The following is a 21860-nucleotide window of genomic DNA, read 5'->3' as shown; positions in this document are numbered from 1 at the left end:
AATGGCTGGTGACAACAAAACGTCACTTAATGGATGGTCCACGCGCACGAGAAAAACAAACCAATTTTTTTCAAGGTCACTGTTAATGTATGCATGGCTTTTTAAATAAAATTTGAATAAGCAAAGACTTTTCAACCAGTAGGCACGTTCTCTTTAGCTGAGTAAATCCAAGCAAGCTGCTTACTCTTGCGCTAATCAAGCTTCATCGACGACCCAAGGTATGTCTCGAAAGTGATAAACCGTTTAATCTTAGTTTTCTCTCTAGACATTCAACAGATATGTTATATTATTTCAATGTTTTGCTTCTGGTCTGGTTGGTCTAACCACTAATGATAACCACAACGAACGAATCGGCAGGACTCTTTACAAAACATCTCGTAAGGATCAAAGAAAACGTGTGTCAATGCTACGTGTTTTTTGGTTTAAGTAAGACATTAAAAATATATATATATATACATATATTTTGCCGTTAAACGAATAATACATTTGTAATCTTCATGATTAGCCATCGACCCGAAATCCTGTTGTGGATATAAAATGACATTTTTGGTGAAAAACATTTCAGTCGTGTTTAATAAGTAAAACACGTTTTCCAAAAAAGAAATTCTTTGAAGCAAACATATCGTCTCGTAAGACGACTGAAGTCGCCGGTTCTAATTCTTGGGGGATTTTACAGCTTCTCGATAGAAAATCCCCCAATGCGGCTACAGCATCATTTCCTATAAACGTGTACTACAACTTATGAATAATGTCTTCGAAAGAGATTTGGGCGCAAATTTCCTTTAGTCCAGAGATCAAGTCAAGCCATGGACTGTTTTTAATCTATCACATGAGATATTTTTCTTCTTAATCTATATTCATAACCATGCAAAGCTCGTAACGAAAATGAAAATAGCTTTGAACAGTGAGCTAGAGCTTTGAACGGATGTTGAAAATAATTCACTATATAACGAATGAAATAATACTAAAAATAGTAAATTATTAGCTATATCTTTAAACGCTATCTTAGCTTCAATAGACTCAATATGAAATTTGCGATGAAATTTTAGATGAATTTCGGGATAAGATTATGAATGGGTTCTGGAAATTTGGCGCGAGATTCTCACTATTGTCTGGATCAGTCACAAGCCTGGAGCCTTCCCTTTTTGGCGCGCTTTTGTGTACATTGTGACGTCATATCATACGATTCTAGAAGCATACGGTAACATACTGGGTAAATAAGCCGTTGGAGGGAATTTTCTCTTGGTATATAGACTTGCAGACTTAAGACATTCGCTTGACAAAAGAAAATTGATTTTTTTTGGTAAGTTAAACATGAATATTATTATCAAGTTTACAATGATTGACGTCTCGGTCTTAAACATGCTCGAAAGCAAAGACACTGAATTTGAATACTATACATTTTCAGTTTTTTTTTTTGTTGATTTTTAGTTATATTTAACTGTGCCTTGGCTTTCATATATTCTCAGAAAATCTAATTGAGCGGAATTGCATCATTAGTTTAAATATCAGTACAAGCCAATGTCATATAAGATTAGGCTACTATACCAAAAATCCATCACGGTAATGTTGATGTAGGTCGCAAAGTCGCGCAAATGCATAGCAAGTGAACGTTGTCATATAAAAATAAGAAAATAACAGAAAACCAAAATAACAAATAGTAAAAATAACTGATTCAGTTTATGTATATATGGTGTACATAACTAATAAGTAAACTAGTTTGAGCAGCGTGGGTGTAAATACATAGAATATATGATGGGCCGATGTAACATTAGATTACTCGAACCATTACTATAAAGAGCCAAGTTGATAATTATGTAGGGCATAAACGCATAATGTTCATGTAATGTTAAACTAAATATCAAAGAACAAATGAGAACTACAAAGCAAACTAGTTTGAGCTGCGTCGGTGTATGATGCATATAATATGATGGGATATAGGTAAGCTGAACACCGTGGAATAAAAAGAGAACTAGCGAGTAAACTAGTTTGAGCTGCGTCGGTGTATGATGCATATAATATGATGGGTTGTAGGTAAGCTGAACACAGTGGAATAAAAAGAGAACTAGCCAGTAAACTAGTTTGAGCTGCGTCGGTGTATGATGCATATAATATGATGGGTTATAGGTAAGCTGAATATCGTGGAATAAAAAGAGAACTAGCGAGTAAACTAGTCTGAGCTGCGTCGGTGTATAATGCATATAATATGATGGGTCATAGGTAAGCTGAACACCGTGGAATAAAAAGAGAACTAGCGAGTAAACTAGTTTGAGCTGCGTCGGTGTATGATGCATATAATATGATGGGTTATAGGTAAGCTGAACACAGTGGAATAAAAAGAGAACTAGCCAGTAAACTAGTTTGAGCTGCGTCGGTGTATGATGCATATAATATGATGGGTTATAGGTAAGCTGAATATCGTGGAATAAAAAGAGAACTAGCGAGTAAACTAGTCTGAGCTGCGTCGGTGTATAATGCATATAATATGATGGGTTATAGGTAAGCTGAACACCGTGGAATAAAAAGAGAACTAGCGAGTAAACTAGTTTGAGCTGCGTCGGTGTATAATGCATATAATATGATGGGTTAGGTAAGCTGAACACCGTGAAATAAAAAGAGAACTAGCGAGTAAACTAGTTTGAGCTGCGTTGTATAGTGCATAGCATTTAATGCGTTATAGTAGTCCATCATAGTATATTTTCCATCAACATGAAGGGCGTTTAAATTAGAATCGCGTTAGTGAAGAACATAGACGTATATATGAAAGAGTCATTAGAGTGAGCACTAAATTTTTTAAATTATTCTTCTAAGGTTTTCCACTCCAATGTGCTCTAAACGGCGCCTTCAAATGAATAAATAAATGAAATTTAACAGTGGTTTCAGGTTTCAAAATATTTTTTTGAAAAATGCTGAGATTTGCAGACTTTTTTAGGTGTGGCTTCTGTTTTTTTTTTTTTGCAGGCTACTTCCATCATTCTAATTATTCGAAAAAAATCAACTTTAAAAAATTAATTTTCTGAAATTTGCATATTTCAAAAACAATTGGAATTGAAGGCTCGGCTACCAAGCTTCGAAAAATGCGAGATTTTTAAAATGGTGAAGCTAAAAACCTCGCTGAAAACGTCATTAACTCTCCACAAACAGCAAAAAAAATACTTGATATAAACACCTATTATGATAATATTACGCCCTAAAGCAGGGTAGGGAGTATTTTGAAGGCATTTTTTGTAGCTCCATAAACTTGTTTTCTTTATTCAAAAGTTCGTAATCGTGGCATTTTTTTATTTGTTACAAAATCCCCGCCAAAGGCGCTGAAAGTGCCGGTCATATTGAATCCTGGGTTCAACAGAGAGGCTTTGCTTGCACTGGATTCCAATTGGAATTTAGAAGTTGATTTTTGCGGAGGGAGGAAAAACCGGAGAACCTGGAGAAAAATCCTCGAAGCACAGGAGAGAAGCAACAACCATCTGTATTCACATATGACACCGAGCACTGGGAGACTTGAAACCGAATGGCATTCATGAAAGGCGGGCGCTCACCGCCACGTTACCCATGCTTTTAATCACTTATAAAGCAAGTCGAATTTAGTTTTTTTTTTTCCACCAGAAAAAAAAATCATGTGCTATCGAAATAAGGAATAAAAACAGTAAACCACAAATGGATCCATCCGCAAATTCCGCGCTTCAAGAGGCCTTTATTATACAATTTATTTTATTTTATTTTTTGAATTTATAGTCATTCTGCACAGGTTACTGTTAAACTCTTTTGTTATAGATTCAAAGAATTCATAGAAATAAAACCAAAACAATCAAACTTCTAGAACATTTGCTGAATTACAAACCCTTGGGTATGGAAAAAACACACACACACACACACAAACACAAACAAAAACAAAACAAAACAAACCAAAAAAAAAAAAAAAAAAAAAAAAAAAAACTCAAATCGGAAAAGTTTTTAATTGAACTTCCAGTTTTTACAAATAACTGACATTATTTATGGAAATACATTCAGCTCCCGCGACGTATTATCCCATTATAGTCATGGGTTTTGCAATTAACACTGTTATTAAGACTATAATTTATACTGATTGGCTATTAAATGTCTAACAAACCTTCATATTACTGGGGTAAACAAAATAGACATCCACCTGTGCGGTGAACGTGGCGCGCAAAGCATTAGTGGACAAATGACCGGTCCTAAGCTTTTTTGGAGATTGAAAGAACGAAGCAAACGTAGCGGTAAAGTGAAATTGTTTTTATTCTTTCTTTCTATATTTCTGCTTCTTGTAGGCACGTATATTATATTTTAGACAAAAGAAAACAGAAAAATGAGCAAAAGTTGGGTTACAGAAGCCTGGGAATGAGGGCAGGTGGCAAAACAGCTATGGCTTGGTACCCACTAGCGACATATGAAACATTATTATTATCATAGCCGTCAGAGTGTTATGTGGCTTATTTTGTAGTGGGAATGCACTGAAACATCAACATAACCTGTCGTAAAGACCGACATATTCATAAACATAAGTAAATAGGCGAGCATTTTCTTATGATTATGATTATGATAATCTGTAAGGCAGGCTATGTTTATGGGTACCAAGCGGCCTAAACGAGCTGTGACTGGGTGAAACAAAATTCACGGCTCAGCTGGATAGTTCAAATAGGTCTCCATTATCTTACATTGCACTTTTCACTCTATCAAGTGAACTCTTTGTTGTGAATGATACGTTTTCACCTCTTAAAAATAACGGTCATTATCATTTATACAAAGACGAATGCTGGTTGCTCTTGCCATGATAACGACTTACACCATCAATATGCTGAAGAAATAAAGCACTTGGCAGTACGAGCAAAGAGGCCGCACGTTAAGTAGCCCGCGTTAGTTAATGGTCTGCTGCCAATTAACATAGGCTAGGGGCTGCTAGGCAGTATTTGAACTTGACTTTACTTTGCGCGCACATGTAATAGCTTCAAAACTATCCTGATCCAATACGTTTTGTGCCAACAAATGACTGCTGATTCAAAACGTCTCTTAATTCAGGAAATAAAAGAAAAAAATTTTTATGTTAAACTAATTTTGGTAGCATTATCCGTTATATTCCTATTTTGTAAAAAAAAACTTCGTCTACAATAACTTCCAACTTAAATTAAATTTAATTATTCAACTTTTTTCAACAACAGGAAATCAGTCGGCTTTTCCCGCCAAAAAAAAATTGCCGCTAAAACCGAAAGCGTGTACTCACTAGCTATTTTCACTCATGATTCAACCTCAAGGCAGTCGGCTCTTCTTTGTATATTGGGATTGATTTAAGCCTAGGAATAATAGCAGATCAAAGCCTTCCGTTTGATGCTGTGCCCCTTTTTAAAATTATCAGCTAATTTAAGTTTTCTTGAAGGCATAGATAGTGCCGATCACATCTTAAAACTCAACCTCTAGGGTGCTAGCATAAATGCCGTCAGAAATTAGAAAGTTTGTACTGAGAGCAGAATTGTTCGCGGAAAAAATTTTAAGCTGATATCAAAAGGAATAAGAATGAAGTTAATTCACAAGACAAACACCGTAGACTGGATTTAAAACCATAAGTTCATGACAATAATGAGAAGACGTTCTAGTTGCTGTCATAATCGTTTTAAGCATGATGAGAACTATGGTCGGTAGACTTTTTGTTTTGTTTTGTTTTGTTTTTGTTTTAATTTTAGTTTTTGTTTTTGTTTGATTGTTTGCTTTCTTGCTTGTTGGCTTTCTTTCTTTCTTTCGTTCGTTCTTTCGTTCGTTCTTTCGTTCGTTCTTTCGTTCGTTCTTTCGTTCGTTCGTGCGTGCGTCCGTGCGTCCGTGCGTCCGTCCGTGTGTCCGTGCGTCCGTCCGTTCGTTCGTTAGGCACTCCACTTAAATTTATCAAAAAATAAAAGACATCTCATCGACTAGTATCAGTTAAAGGTAGTGAAAGTAACCTTTCGAAATGTTAAAATCCCAAAATCCTTCATGCACCACAATAAGCATAGTTTTTTTGAAGATTAATTGCTGTCTGTCCAGAAAAAAGGTAAAAAATGGGATAATTTTTTTTAGATGTTGAAAAAAGTAGAGGAATTTGAAGAAAAAACAAATAAAGTTTCAGTATTAAGGAAATATATAAAAATAATAATCGTTTTCCTATAATGCCTTTTTGACTGCGAACAAAGCATGTCTCATTTGGCGCCAAAATTCCAACCAATCAGAAAGTAAGAGATAAATATGTCGGTTTCGAATCGTTTTTGCGGATCTCTGGAGTGTTTTTGACAGTTTGCTAATAAATCAATCGATTGTATCCTAGATGTCACTGAATATTCAATTCCATAAACATTGCTGAGTCAAGCTAGAAATATTTAACAGATTGCCTATAATTTAATCCAGCACTGAGATGGAACAAAATACACGATACACGAAAACATGACACCGAAAGGTAGGCTTGAATTTGAATCGACGCTCGTTTGAATCTTCGCTTGTTTTGAGAAAAACAATGCTCTGAGAGTAAAGATGTTGATCGAGAAAGAAAACATTCAATTGAAGTAAAATATTATGCTTGAATACTGAACAAATCTCATCTACGGACAAAATTATTCGAACTTTTCGATCGATATTTTAGTTTTCGTCGCTTATAAAGCAAAGCGCTTACGCTTTCGTCCGCCGTACATCTATTCACGAAAGGAAATATTGTCTTAAACGCAGACATTTATTGTTTTGTAATACAAAGGAAACGATGGGAAGCTACCATTTCATGGGATAAGTACCAAACAATTGGTTTCATCAATACGTATTCTCACTTCCACGAACAGACAAATTATACGTTTTTCCTTAAATGCACCAGCCTGAAAAATAAGGACTTTTCACATGTTATCGGGTTTTCATTAATTCCATTTTTTCCTCGTATGAATAAAATATTTTTTAAAATAAAAATGTAAATGAGATTAACACAATCAAAAATTTGATGTAATATGAAATTTCTGGGAATATTTTGTCTAATTATTTGTCAGTAAAATCAAATTGTTTATCTAACAAGTTAAATAGTAAAAAACATTAGGATTAGGATTCTTGGAAGGCAAATATGGAATTTGTCTAAGAATATTCTAGGGGTTTGCTTTGTTTCTTGAGATGTATACGAGCCGTTGATTCATGACAATGCATCCTTTTACTACATACCAAATTGGCGAAAGAACAAAAACGTTATTTAATACGAATTTGAATAATTCATTTTCGAGACTTTTCTTCGTCTGGAAATAAAAATAATACTACAAATTTGTTGAAAAACTAGTTTATTAAAGTAATAAAAATCTTCAAAAATTCTTTTCAGAATTTTTTTGCGATATTTTACCCGTAGTATTTTCGATATTAAATGAGCTGTTAGTAAATTATTTTGTATAGTTTATAATTAAAGGCGGAATGAAGTGAAACAAATAAATACACTTGCCTTGAGTCATTTTTGCTCTAGATTATTTTCAAAATTTGTCATTTCGTTACATTTTACGGCTGAAAAAATACTTTTTTTATGCAGAAAATAATCTAGAAAATACAGTTGCGTGCTCGCAACAATGCCTACTCAGCATGGAAGGTGTAAACAAATATCCAAAGGAGCTTTTTAGCGAAAACAAAGTCATGTAATCAGGGAACGATTCAGACCGTATATTGTCGGCCTAATTGTTTGCTATGTTAAGACGAGTCACGAAAACAGATTATTAATATACATTAGTTGCAATTGTTTTTCTTGTTTTTAAGCCCTCTGAACAATATAATCATACCACACTCAACTCTCCTTCTCAACAACGACTTATCACAGACTGGAGCTGATGTGAAGTTACTCTATGATGATGGTGAGTCTTACGTTTTACCTTAGATAACCTCTTTCAGAATCAACTAAGTTACTTTATTCATATAAATGAATTTGCCAACTGATATAAAAGTATTTTAGCTGATAGTATGGTTGAGTAATAACCTACAATTGTTATCGATACCCTGAACGGAAATAATCTCTTCACAGATCAAACCCTGAAACAACCTCTGGGCTGACCTAAGTCAGGGCACGGCTAACTCACAGATCAAACCCTGAAACAACCTCTGGCTGGGCTGATCTAAGTCAGGGCACGGCTAACTCACAGATCAAACCCTGAAACAACCTCTGGCTGGGCAGATCAATGTCAGGGCACGGCTGAGTAAAAATCGAATTTGGATTTAGCTCTAGGTTTTGCGGAGAAAAACGGGAGAAAAACGGGAAAACCCGGAGAAATCCCGCCTTGCACATTGCCGTGTCAAACAACTTAAATATTTTTATTACATCAACAAATATAATATATGTTAGAAAACGTTTTTCAGTAGCCCCTTTAAAATTATCTTTACTGTTTAGCTTTATTTACTATTCCCGTTTCGTTTCTCCCACCTATTTTCTTCAGACGTACGTAATTCCGGCCGGCTTAAAGGCAAACATATATAATATATTTTTTGCAATTCCGATCATCATAAAATTCTAGTGTTATTTCAAATAGCACAATCGGCGAAAATAATTTAAATTTGCTGTATAAATTTGAAAAGAGGAACGAAAAGGAAAGTGAAAAAAAAAAAAAAAAAAAAAGAACATGTACCTTGTCGACTTAGTTACTACTAATTGAAAAAAATAAAAAAAACACACATAATTTACAAATTGCCAATTGAAACATCTATTTCTTCTTCAAGTACTTGCTATAGAGTAGTAGCCCCAAAGGTCAGCTTACAGATACCTAATGAAAGTATCTCTTAATATAGCGTGCAAAGTCGATAAAATAACAAAAAAGAATAATCAGAATTTTGCCTAACTACAATTATCCAAAAAAAAAAAGCTGCTTTTGATGACAGTTTTGTTCATCGATAGTATTTACTCTTGCTGCAAAAATATGAAAGGTACCAACTGATTAGGTTTGATTGACAGCAGCGAAAACCAAATTTCAGCGTGCAGCTTGCTGACACCGGCAGAGTTCGCATGCTTATGGAAATTGCAGTAAATGTTTGTGAAAAGGTATTCTAATTTAAATCCTGAATAAATTAATGCTTAAATTATTTTAAAGATTTTCTAGACCAATCAATCAGCTTAACCAATTAGCCCTAATCTTAGAAGAAGAAAAATCAAAAACAAAACAAATAAGTTTCTTTGTTTGAGTCGTATTTAATATTCATGTTCTTCTCATGAGAAACTGTTAAACAAAGAAATAATACTCTAAGGAATGGCACGTGGTTTGAAATAGAAAACCATTACGTCCAATATAAAGATATTTACACAGACAGCTATTAATTTTCAAAAAAAGGTTTTTGGGTATTTAACTTAGTCGTTTGCAAATACTTTGTACTAGACTAGCTGTTTATTTCTTATAGTTCATGGTCGAGATAAACGATACGCAAAAGCTACGATGCTAAAATCCATGAGAATCATGGAAAACATTTCATTTGAAACAAGTAAAGCCTTTTAAATACTAACTGCAGCTTGAGGATGCTCATAGGGGGTGAAACTGTATAATAGTGTCAACGCGGCGCAAAAACATGTAAAATGATGTTTCTACCCATAATCCTTTCCGGTCTCGACTTTGTAACTTTAACTCACCATTTTCCATACATCGGTTCACTGGTCAAACACAAAGCATTCAGTCGAGGTTGCAAGGTTCAAATTTGAATAATCCTTTCAAAGTACCTTGGTGCCTCGCTTGAGCGCTTTGTGTTTGACCAGTAAACCAATGGTGAAATGGTGAATGGCGACAAAATTTATTCAAATGAGTATATTTTGCGAGAGGGTTTTCTGCGTATTGATGGTTTTCACGGCGGCCATGTTGGAAGAACTTAACAACAGAGTTGTCAATGAATTCTTTTGTTATATCCTACAACATGGCCGCCATGTCTTTTGTTATTTAATTATCTTGGGAGTGGTTGAAAACCATCAATTATTTGAGATACTTAAAACTGACGTCTTTGAAATTGAATGGGTTAACCAGGACTATCTGCCTAAGTTCGCACTCATTTATTCCTTATAATTAAGTGTGAGTGCCAGGAAGCCTTAGACTTATCGTATATAGATTTAAACTAACGACAAGAAGTGTGTACTTTAAATAAATGCATCACGTATGGAATTATCTAAACAACTTCCTGTTATCTTGTAGAAAGCCCCCAAAACTAGAAATCAAAAATATATCTAATATGATTATTCGAATTTAACTTTTATCGATAACCTGAAACAACCTCTGAGTGTGATCATAGTCCGCGAACACGCATAACTCAAAGATTAAATTGAATTTTTTCTTTTTCGTAATTCTTCGACTGCTTAGCTAAGTCCACTATCTTGCACTGTGCCATAGTGGTTATTGATTTACATAATTGGACTATAATGACAAAATTAAATGGAGTACGGGAACTTTTTAGATTGAAAAAATGAAATTCATTATCACTGTTTCGTTTTTTCCTGAGTTTATAGGATTGCCTGTAAATTCTTTTTTGACTTACCCTTTTTGATTTCGTTTTTCCTCTTTTTTTTCCTCTTTGTTTCTCCCATTTCCCTCTTTATTGATGTCTTACTTTCTTCCTTCTACTTCATTAGTCCTTCGTCTTCTCTATTCAACCTAACAAAATAACAAAATATTTGAATTGAACAACATCCAAAAAACTTCGAGGTTCAAAATGAAATTAAGTTCAAATTTCAAAGATTTCAGTCAAGATCAAATTTCCAAGGTTTGGGTTAAAACTGCATTTGATTTTGGTCAGCATCCCGGTTATTTTACACTTTATCCCTTAGATAATAAGGGTAGAGTGAAAACCAAATGTAGCCCACAACAGCGCTTTCGCACTCTACTTATTTTCTCTATCATGCTGCTGAAAGGACAACTTAATTTATTTATCTTTATCCTATACATTTAATTTTCTTTCTTTCTTTCTTTCTTTCTTTCTTTCTTTCTTCCTTCCTTCCTTCCTTCCTTCCTTCCTTCCTTCCTTCCTTCCTTCCTTCCTTCCTTCCTTCCTTCCTTCCTTCCTTCCTTCTGTCCTACTCTCCCACTCTCCCACTATCCTACTCTCCCACTCTCCTACTCCCCCACTCTCCTACTCTCCCACTCTCCTACTCTCCTACTCCTACTCTCCTACTCTCCTACTCTCCTACTCTCCCACTCTCCTACTCTCCGACTTTCCTACTTTCCTTCTTTTCTTCATTTTCCTACCCCGCACTCCCAAATTTTCCATTTTCCAAGCCGTTGCTCAACCAGAAGGCCTCAAAAAATCAAATGCACGTGTCTAATGAGGTAAACTCGGCAGTGATCTGGCCATCTGATGTGGTTAGACCATTGACTCAAGCGTTTAAACGATAAATGATTTTATTATCATATCGCCTGATAAGTTATGAAGCCGATCGATTCTTATTAAACTACAAACGTCAGACCCACTTACAAATCAAAAGTAAATCAAGCGTAGGATTACACGTGACGTCATAGCCACCATGTTGGTTGGTCTGATCAAAAGATTTGATCTTGGTTATTTTTGTCATATCATGTCATCCAACATGGCGGTCATGTCTTTTGTCCGTGTGCATTTTACGTCATAACCGCCATGTTGGTTGACTTGAACAAAATAATCAGTCTTGGTTTCTTTTTTCATGTCAATCAACATGGCGGCCATGTCTCTTTTCCTTGAGCACGTGACGTAATAGCCGTCATGATGGTTGAGATTTCGGTCTTAATCCCATAAGTCTTGGCTAAATTAAGTCAGTATAGCTAATTCAAAGATCAAATTGAAATCTAAAACCGAAAAAAAAAAAAAAAAAAAAAAAAAGAGAAGACTCAGTGACAACTGAAATAATACAATTTCATTCTACCTTCTGCTACCTTGTGGCAGCCACATTAAAATATGCAGCTTTCTTTATAGAACGTATTTGTTATTCAGCCATGGCGTTGGGCGTTGCCCATCCCCCGTGGTGCTTAACCTCCTCCGATTAAAAGGCAATTGCAGTTGGCAATTGTATTACTTGTTTGATGAACATTAAACAAGAGGTATGACAAATTATCAGACAGTCCATTATCAACAACCCAAAAAACATCTTGTCATAGATTTCTATTTTAATTTGCTGCCCGATATAAAACTAATTTTTGAATAGTTCCTTTGATCCCTCCTCTAAACATGAGGCAATACCATAGTTAATATCAACTATGTGAAGACAGAGCATTAGTACCAGAAATATTGAGTAGTATTTGATGGGAAAAATAAAGGTAGTATTTCAGTTTCTATATTGATTTAAATATATCAAACATAATTTCAACATAATTTTTTTCTCAACATCAACTCGAACTCAACAGAAAAAGGTTGGCAGGTCGAAAAGTCTAAATTTCAAAGGCGTTCACATTAATGAAGAGCGCATTTGCAGTATTGATTTTCACACAGAAAAGCAGAGTCCCTCTAGTACACTTCAAATTCCCCAAACACACACCCGCCATAATAGCTAAAAGTCATCTGCTATAACATCAAATAAAGTCAAAAATCATCCTCTGTCTTTCTTTTTGGCAACTTTTATAAAGTATAACAATAGTGTACAAACATCATAGTTTCCTGATTTCATTTGATTTTATCAAGTTATCTAAAGTGAATGAATGAAAAGCTAGTGTCTCTAGGCTCGGTAACATTGTTTCCGTAGAAATTCATTTCCTACATACAACAAACAAGCTTTCTAATTAAAAAAAAAACTTTTGTAATTCCATTATACAAATACAGTCATCCAGCAGAGATCGCTAATATATACAAACATCAAGCCATATGGAAGCATGTATATCTGTTTGCCATTGATGTCATTATAGATTCCAAACGTTTAAGAACAGTATTACAGAGTGCCTAAAATAGATTTTTTTTGATGAACCAATGCATTGCTGAAGTTTTTTGTAAGGATGTAAGCGTAGGAGTCGATAGCGTGTTTAAGTTTAAAGCGTGAATCGGCACGGATGTCTTGGTAAAAGGCCACGCTTTGGTAACTGCAGGCACCACGGCGTATTGCCTGACCTAAGTGACCCCCACACGTGCGTCAAATACGTCCCTCGCATCATTCTGTTGTCCTTTCATTTTTATCTCAGTTTGTTCTCTCCTCCCTCGTGTGTTGTGGGCTTGACAGTTTCACTTGAGAGCGCAAAAATGAACTAAACCCTGACAACGACTCGTGACCGGCTGAATTTTTTATCAGGGCATTGTTCTTGGTCACTGGACTTTAGCGCATATGGGTTATAGATGAGCCGACATTGTAAAGAACAGGTTGTGCTATTACTATCTCTTGTCGATGCTTGACACCGTCGTAGCTGATTAAAAAATTATCTCTTGTCTTCTTGCCATGAACGTACGATATACTCGCCAAGTAAGTACGTCAGGAATTATATAGTTTCAATAATTCTCATCTATACATCATTGTATCAATTCATCCGCTTGAATATCTGAATCACTAGTGTATTTTGATGTTATTTAATGACTCCTGACCCGTGCTTGTTTCCTGTAAGACCTTTTTCATCAATGTGTTTTATTTATTCATTTATTTATTTTTTATTTCACTAATCCTTAGGGTTTAGGTTTAAGTTAGGGTTATACATTTTTCCACGAAATCTTTTATTATCATTATTATTAATTTCCTATCTTCTTAGGTGAAAAAATATGTTCCATTGAAATAACATGTCGTTATTCTTGTTTGTTTGTTTTTTCTGTCAATTGTCCTGCAGGAATTTGAATGCAAAGCCGTCAGTCTTTGCCAGACTAGTTTTACCATAGTAAATTAACTATTAACTAAGGTTTTACAAGGGGTGTTACTAGGCTAAGATAAGCTTGTCTTGTGACGGATTGTTGTCAGTTTACTTTCATGAACATTTTCGACCGATTAAGAACTGAAAGTTTCACACAAAGCTGAGCATATTGTAGACTTGCTCTGTAACCTGTATGCCTCGCTATGTCAATGATCACACGCATTGTCTAAAAGTTCCTTTGTGTAACATCTCATGCTTAACATTAATTTCAATTGTAGTTTGCAGAGTGATCTTTTTTTCTTTCTCACACCAAAAACCTAGGCATATTATCTGTACTATTTCAGACTACATGTTTGAGTAGTACCATTAGTAGTGTTATATTAATCCCCCAGGCTTTCGAAACCAAAATGAGTTTCATGAGTACCGACATAGGACAAAAATGAATGGAATTTTTTCCATTAAGAATCATACGTATCATATTATCACATGACAATTTGTGGCCAGCATTTGAAGCAGACTGTCGGAAGCATCTACAAAGGCTATTAGACCTTGCTATATTGATCTAGCTACAAGTTTAGAAATTTGGAATAACCTTCCAATATTGCTTTTATGGACAATATCTAAACAAATTAGGCTAGGAAAAAGACTTGAGTAATCTTCATAAATTTGAAGCATTGACTTTTTTCCTTTCATCTTTTTCGCCAAGCAAAACAGAATGTTTGAAGATAAGTTTTCTAAATTTATACCAACTATATATAAAAAGTGGTATACGAGAGGTTGGTCAGGTGTGTGTGGAAACTCAGGTACCTGACAGAAATCGCCACCTGTTATCTCGATAGATACGATATCACATTTCCTTATCACTATTTCAGGGTCATATCTGCAACTTATTTATCAATTGACACGGTTTTCTTTGTTATTCACAAGGCTTTATTTTTGTTATAACCCTCATTATAAATGCGAGGTCAATATATAGTTATTAACCCGGTTAATAACTATATATAGACCGTTCGCATTTATAATGAGCAACATTTGATAGAAAACCTTCTCAATTGATAAATAAAATACTTAATTACCTCGAACGTCGGCAATAAGCCTATACATCCCTCGGGTCTGCGGCCCTCGGGGTGTATATGGCTTATTGCCTCCGTTCTCGGTAATTAACTCTTACAAAGTTAACTAACAGAATTGTACTAAGACAAATCATTGCAGTTTTGGGTCTACGGTCTACTGAGGTCTACTTATGAGCTTAGTAATTTGCGCAAATTTGTGCAATTTCTAGCAAAATGTTTCACGGATATATGGGATGCACTCTACAACAACAACAACAACAACAACAACAACAACAACAACAACAACAACAACTGCTACTGATGCTGCTACTGCTACTGCTACTGCTACTGCTACTGCTACTGCTACTGCTACTGCTACTGCTACTGCTACTGCTACTGCTACTGCTATAGTGACTTTAGTTGTTCCATGGAAAAAGAGCAAGCATAATACGTAGTAGTAGACTTTAATTCCATTGTCTTCTTTTGTTTTCATTTGACAGCATCACTGCTGCTCACTAATTATACGACTTTGTTTCGCGGACCAAGTAAAATCATTCCATTAATAGTACTACCAGTACTACTATATGTACTACTATATACTATTACCGTTATTGATTACTGTTACTACTATTACTGTTTTTGCAAGTATATCTAACCAATGAAATTCAAGCTGCGGTTTTTATGGTACGTCGCAAAACATTTCGATGGGTCAAAGCTAATGAAACTTTGGTTTCTTGACCAAGACGATTTTAATTAACTAATAATCACTTTATTCTTTAAATTTCGTACTGTGTGGTCAAAGTGAACTGCTTGCGTGTCTTCTGCTTACTTTGTGGTTTTCGATTGTTCGTCAAAGATTTTGCTTAGATCACAAAAATCATAAACAAAAATACAACAACAAAAAAAGACTCTTCTCTCGTAGAAAAACCATGGTTTAAAAATATACCTTGAGTACCAAACGACTAATACTATTATCTAGGCCTATTCTGATTTATATCTAGAAAAAGATAACACTTCCTTTAAGTTAAAGTATCGTGTATTGGATTATTGCCTAAGGCTCTATTATTTGGCGTTAATAAGGAACTTGATGAGAAATTTATCTCTCCCACCACTACAACACACATTTTAGAGAATGATTTTTTCAAACTTTAGGATCACAATTTAATCGACTCTACTAAAATTGTATTGTTCGTAAACAAGTGACTTTCAATTAAGACTAAAGTTATTGTCACATGTCAACTGCACGCGTGTTCACCGATTTCGAAATTCATTTAGCTCACGCTCTTTACTACACTCAAATGGCTTTACAATGGAATGCTCGGCATTCACCTAAGAAAGTATGTTTTAAGATTTTTTTTTCAAAAATCTTCTGAGAAACATTATATTACACGACACAGATTACATAGATTTACCATGAGAGATTGAAATCACTCAAATATTTCAAGCAATGACAAACATACATACAGGTGACTATTGTTGATGTTTAAGTGGGAGTTAGTAGGTGCATGCCAGTCTATACAGGTACCTTCACCTCTTCCGGTGTTGTTTGGTCTTTTTAGTTAAGTACAGCGTACTGAGTTCAACCAAGGTCACAAAACAGTATCTTAAACTGGCGCTTCTATATATAACAGCATAGATGAAGCTAGCTACATTACAAGGTTAACTTACGTGAAGTATCAAGTTCTTATAGTGATTTTATGTGGACTATAAACAGGTTAGTAGTTCTCGGCTTTAATGCTCTAACAACTTGTCAATAATGGTAATAGGATCGAATTAGGACGTTCTTAAAGGTGCCGGTGGCAGAAATAAGTCTCCCACATGAGTGAAAAACAACCATATTTATATTTTGGTTTGGTGTAACGAGGCGAACGAAACAGGAATTATGTGAACGAGAAGTTTTCTTTAGATCCGCTACCATTGTTAATTTAACTATGATCCTAGTTAGACCACGTGGAAAAATTTTTCAGGCCGATTTTCAAATGTATCTTAGTTTTTGTAGACTGGCAATGTTATGGTATCTTTGACGGCATATCGTGCGAGGCGTGACTTTGTGCAAAAGCTATGTATGGACCGATGTAGAGTTTCAGCGTTGCTTAGAGGACGTATGTATGTAGGTGACACCTACATATCTGTATATTTGCAAAAACGTTCACTCTTTTATATAAAAAAAAACTATATGCCAAAAATGTATAAGTTATTCGGGTACATAATATTGCCGCTGTATGTAACTATATATCATTGGTAGTAGACTTTAAGGAGGGAAATCATTGAATGCATCCATAATTTCTTGTATATATATAAATCGTGATATGTTTTTTCTTCTTCTAAATACATAAAAAATATATATGTTTTATAGACATTTTATTGAATTTTCCAAAGACATCTCGAATCTAGCGATAAAATTTGGGAGATTAAGACAGGTTTTTTTTGACACATTTTAATCCACATCAGGGACCTCATGTTCACATTGTGTGCCTGGATTACAAAATGAATGCATTGAAAGCTTCAATCAGCGTGGGCAATCAAAAATATTACATCTTTACCATGCACTGAAAACAAATGGCTCAGTTTTATCATCATTCCCATCTTCCGAAAAGTTAATTCCTTTACTAAGGACTTTGGTTCTTAGCTTTTAAGTCATTGAGGCACAGTATTGAGTAATTTCATCGCGCTTAAACGTATTATATGACTTAAAACAAAGACTAAGGCCTCCCACGTGTGTAGTTTAAATGGAAATGTCCCTCGAGTATCATTGGTCACAATCATAAACTCTCTTATCACGATTTCTGCTAATTCAAATCTTAGCACGTTGACCTTAGCGGTACTTTAAGAGTGTTTACTACATAGTATTTCATTCAGTTTTTGCTCGTGCATCGCTCAGAGACTGACTCAGGCGGACGATTGTCCATGTTCATTTAGTATTCATCGAGCGATAGTCTTCAGATGTTCTAAAGAGTGGGTTTAAGAGGTGCGTAGTATCTGAGTGTTTTCAAAATAACCAGCTAGTTCACACACGTAAAAAAAATATTTACATATTCTTAGTTTAAAAATATTGAAATTGGTCAAAAACGGGTGCCCTGTTTTTGAGGCCACATAATTTGATGGATACACCTATTTCAATAAACGTTGTCAACGCCAAAGGCGATAGGCGATAGGCGATAGGTCATGGTTTCGCTGAATACAAAGAACATTGAATCAGTCTCAACACTAAGGTCCATGTTCTTGACGAGAATAAGAAGCAGAAACACAAGTTATTCCAGCTATTCTTGGATCTTGGAATGACTTAACTTCTATATCGCCTAGCGCCTTTGGCGATGACAACGTTTATTGAAAAAGGTTTATGCATGTCTTCTCGGAACTCATTCATCTGCTCTGAGTACTTAACGTCACCGTGCACGTGGTACATTATCGAGTCGATGCTGGGCGGTCCGTTATACGATCCTAAATCGTCTCGAAGTACGACGGCATTAGCTGCTAAAAATTTTATCTCGACAGATAACAAGGCTTTAAGACTTTTTTCTATCGAGAATTTTTGAAACAGTTTAAGCCGATTAATGTCGAATCGATTCCATTAGAGTTTCAAAATAGTGGATGTACTATCATAGTGATGGCAAACACCTAAAAAGAAATGAATTAGTAATAGAGTAAAAGGAGAATGAAAGAGAAAGATTTTTTATAGCTTAAGACGATGGCCAAAAATTGATGTAAGTTCTAATAGATAACAATTCAATATTTTTATATATGCACAATATATACACATATTTCTCAAATGTTCGTGCTTAAGTCATGAATATGTATATACATACATACAGTCATGTACATTCACCACACACACACACACATATTCAAACATACATTGTAAGTCTTCTAAAAGAATATCGTGTCAAATGTTATCGAGGCATATTTTGTATAGAAAATATTTCAAAATTATTTATCTCAGTCTTGCTATTATAAAGTCAAATTCACTCAGCTGCATTGTTAAGGCCGGTTTAGACGGTACGATTTTCGCCTACAACTATCGTATACAACACGCTCGCGTCTGTAGTAGGCGAGTTGTAGGCTTGATTTACACGCTACGACTCGAGTTGTAGGATGGCGCGAGCGCGTTGTATACGATAATCGTACCGTCTAAACCTGCCTTTAGATGCTTTTCCTTCTTAAAATGGTTGGTTAATGAGTGACTGTGCCAAGTTTTTTACCCATTTTTTATATGAATGATGAATGATTCTATCTGATGTTAGTAATAAGATTATAATCAGGTTTCTGTGCTCTTCAAAGTGTACCTGGCACTCAGGTCACATAAAATACAACATCTCTTAGAACACAATACTATTATTATTATGATAATGATGGGTAAATATATCTACAGCTGTTTGATTTTCGTATGTGCGGTAACGTAAAGCTGACAAAAAAAAAACTGCACAACTTCGAGGAAAACGAACAGGAAGAGACCAATTCTCATTTCTGGTATTGCATTTCTCAAGAGTGATAAATTTGGATATATATATGTGTGTGTGTGTGTTTATATCCTATATTAATTTCGATCCACGTGTTTGTAGTTTAGATCTGATATTCAATTTGCATGAATTTTAATATATCTTTACAGATATAATCCATAACAAAGAAGCAAACAATAATTCAACAATAATTGTTACTATAAATGAATTTTCTTCTGGAAAAGACTAACTATATATATATATATAAATCCAAAAAAATATTTTCTTCAACGAAACTCTACTATATAGTTCACAATATCCAGGAAAGTAAAAGATGTTAGATTCAGATATAAGTTTAATTTCAAAGTTAATTTTTTTATTCTCGTACTATTTGGGTTCATTAAGAAACTGTAATTTGTCAAGTCGCTATCAAGATGACACCTTTTAACGGGTTGGCTAGTGGTTCTACACATCTTAAACGAAACCGATTCAAAATACATACAAAAAAAAACCGGTTTTGTAAGTATTACTGATTTTTTCGATCTGCAGTTCAACGTTTTTTTAAATGAAAAACCTTAAGACAATCATGATTATTAATTTTTCCCTTTTCCGCAATGCAGATTTCCTTTTCTAAAGCTCGGAAAACAAAAAAAACAAAAATTTGCAAAGTAACAATACGAAGTCCGTAACCTCAGGCTGTTGACATTTGAACGTTTTCCCCCCTTTTTTTAAGAAGACTCAAATACATTGTGCGCATATTGGTAGGATGTATTCAAAATTCGTGGTTTTGTCATGCTTTATTTTAAGAGGATTTCAATATCTTATGAATGATGATCCTCTACTATTGCCTGTTGTTATATTGTTATTAAAAGAAGTCCAGCGGGTACAATTGAAAAGCCTAAGCCAATCAGAACCGAGGATTAATGATTGTGTTACCCTATTTTCAGGTGGTCAGATGACATTCAAACAGAGTACGACTAACTCCTACCACAGACCCAAGATCTAACAGACTGGAATACTACACATTCGTAACAAGCGCTGAATGAAATTTCTCGACAACTAGACTTTTAACTCTCTCTGGTGAAGTTAAACAATGGCTTTAGCAAGTGGGCTTCAGTATATAGACAATTTAGCACTAAGATTTAGTTTACATGGACTAGAAGATTCGTTCGCTGGGAAGCCTACATTTTGCTTCTCATGGTCCGAGCCGTTCGACTTAGACACCGTAGCAGGCAAGCTGGCGAGCAACCCAAAAAGAAGTCGAAGTTTTCCTACGACTTTTGCTAAAGGAACGCATGGGAACATCGACAAACGAGAACATATAAGACCTAAGTCTAAACCTCCGTTCCGCAGTTTAAACGATGGAGATACCAAGAATACTGTTCAATCGGATAAACAGTTTAATGATAAGTCCAGTGATGCATATGCGAGTAAATCAGAGGGTTGTAAGGGAATCGAGGAAGAATCCTCCGACGAGGAACTCTGCGACTTAATGGCCGAGCAGGAAAACATACAATTTACACAAGAACACACTTCGGTTAAACGCTGCGAAAAGGATGCTAGCGAGCTGGAAATTTGTGAAAGAAAGAAAGAGTCCCGGAAACGATTTCTAGAGGAAATAGATACATATTCGAGCAGAAATGCAAAACGTCCGAGGCCAAGGCTGGACTTTCATAAAGTTCTTCAGTCAAGGACAAGGCAAATTGAGGATAACAGCACTCAAAGAAATATTGGAACTTATTTTTCACCAATTACTGATTCCGATCCAGAGGACTGACAATAATGACACTTTTTTCTACTATAGTACGGCGTGAAAGTCAAGCTCACATTTGGACAAAAGTTTCATTTAAAAGTTTCATTTAACACACGGACTTCTTGCACCAATTATACTCCAGGCAAATAAAGGATAGTAAGCTATAAAACAAGTCCGACTAACACATTCTGTGAATCCGAAGAACATTTAGTATTCAAAATTTGAATGAGGACAAGCAAGGGTGACATTTTTACGAAATATAATCAATGATTTTATAATTCTTAACTGAATACAACTCAACAACAAACGAAAACAACGAACGAAAGACACTATATAAGTGTTTATATACTTTTAGTCTCAAGGGAATAAAAAATATGGGAAAGGAGGTTGGATCATTTTCGTTTTCGCCGCTACCTGTTCCTATGCGGTTCGTCGGTTAGCCATTAAGGCATATTAATTATGTTAATAACATGTAAAAAAGTTCTTATAAAAGAAGAAACTATAAAAAATATCACCCCAAAAAAATAATTATATAGATATATATTTATTGAAGACAAATTAAATCTTTATATATACGAAATGAATTTTTTTAAATAGTATTGGTGTTTTTATGTATTTTGTGGAATGATACGATCTTTTGGTGTTGGAAAACTGAATATTTTCTTCACCATAATTAATAACAGTCATATTCACAAATATGAGCTCAATTTTACTGGTATAAAAATTACTAGTCATTTTCAATTCAAAATTCAGACATTGTCAATACTCAAGCGCAACGAGGCACTAATATAAAATGGACGGTAGTCACTGTTATGCACAGCATTTTTATGGATTTTTTTCGAGCAATGACATACAGAATATTCTTATGTTCCTCGATGTCAGA

At 34.9% G+C, this 21860-nt stretch overlaps 1 protein-coding gene and 1 long non-coding RNA gene across 11 annotated transcripts in view; one reads left to right on the top strand and one right to left on the bottom strand.

Moving 5' to 3' along the window:
• Positions 1-21860, bottom strand: part of LOC116294310 (uncharacterized) — a 49390-nt gene that overhangs the window by 14734 nt on the left and 12796 nt on the right. For all 4 annotated transcript variants that reach the window (XR_016121219.1, XR_016121220.1, XR_004196910.2 and 1 more), the window contains exon 3: positions 10486-10601. This is a non-coding gene — a long non-coding RNA (uncharacterized LOC116294310). The remainder of the gene's footprint in view (positions 1-10485; positions 10602-21860) is intronic.
• Positions 122-21557, top strand: LOC116294309 (uncharacterized). 7 transcript variants are annotated; one of them, XM_031701889.1, is made up of 3 exons: positions 128-218; positions 7747-7841; positions 20172-21557. In XM_031701889.1, exon 3 carries the CDS (start codon positions 20318-20320, stop codon positions 20999-21001), a length of 684 nt encoding a protein of 227 aa, XP_031557749.1. In that variant the 5' UTR covers positions 128-218; positions 7747-7841; positions 20172-20317; the 3' UTR covers positions 21002-21557. The 7 variants fall into 7 exon arrangements, with proteins under 7 accessions (XP_031557751.1, XP_031557749.1, XP_031557750.1 ...); XM_031701890.1 differs by lacking the exon at positions 128-218 and adding an exon at positions 6320-6436; XM_031701891.1 differs by lacking the exon at positions 7747-7841 and having other exon boundaries at positions 122-218.

This window comes from Actinia tenebrosa, unplaced genomic scaffold (assembly GCF_029948245.1).
Source record: "Actinia tenebrosa isolate PJP-AT-01 unplaced genomic scaffold, QUT_ActTen_1.0 PGA_scaffold5__44_contigs__length_20552954, whole genome shotgun sequence".
NCBI lineage: Eukaryota > Metazoa > Cnidaria > Anthozoa > Actiniaria > Actiniidae > Actinia > Actinia tenebrosa.
The sequence above is the reverse complement of the archived record's forward strand: the minus strand, read 5'-3'. Positions and strand labels throughout refer to the sequence as shown.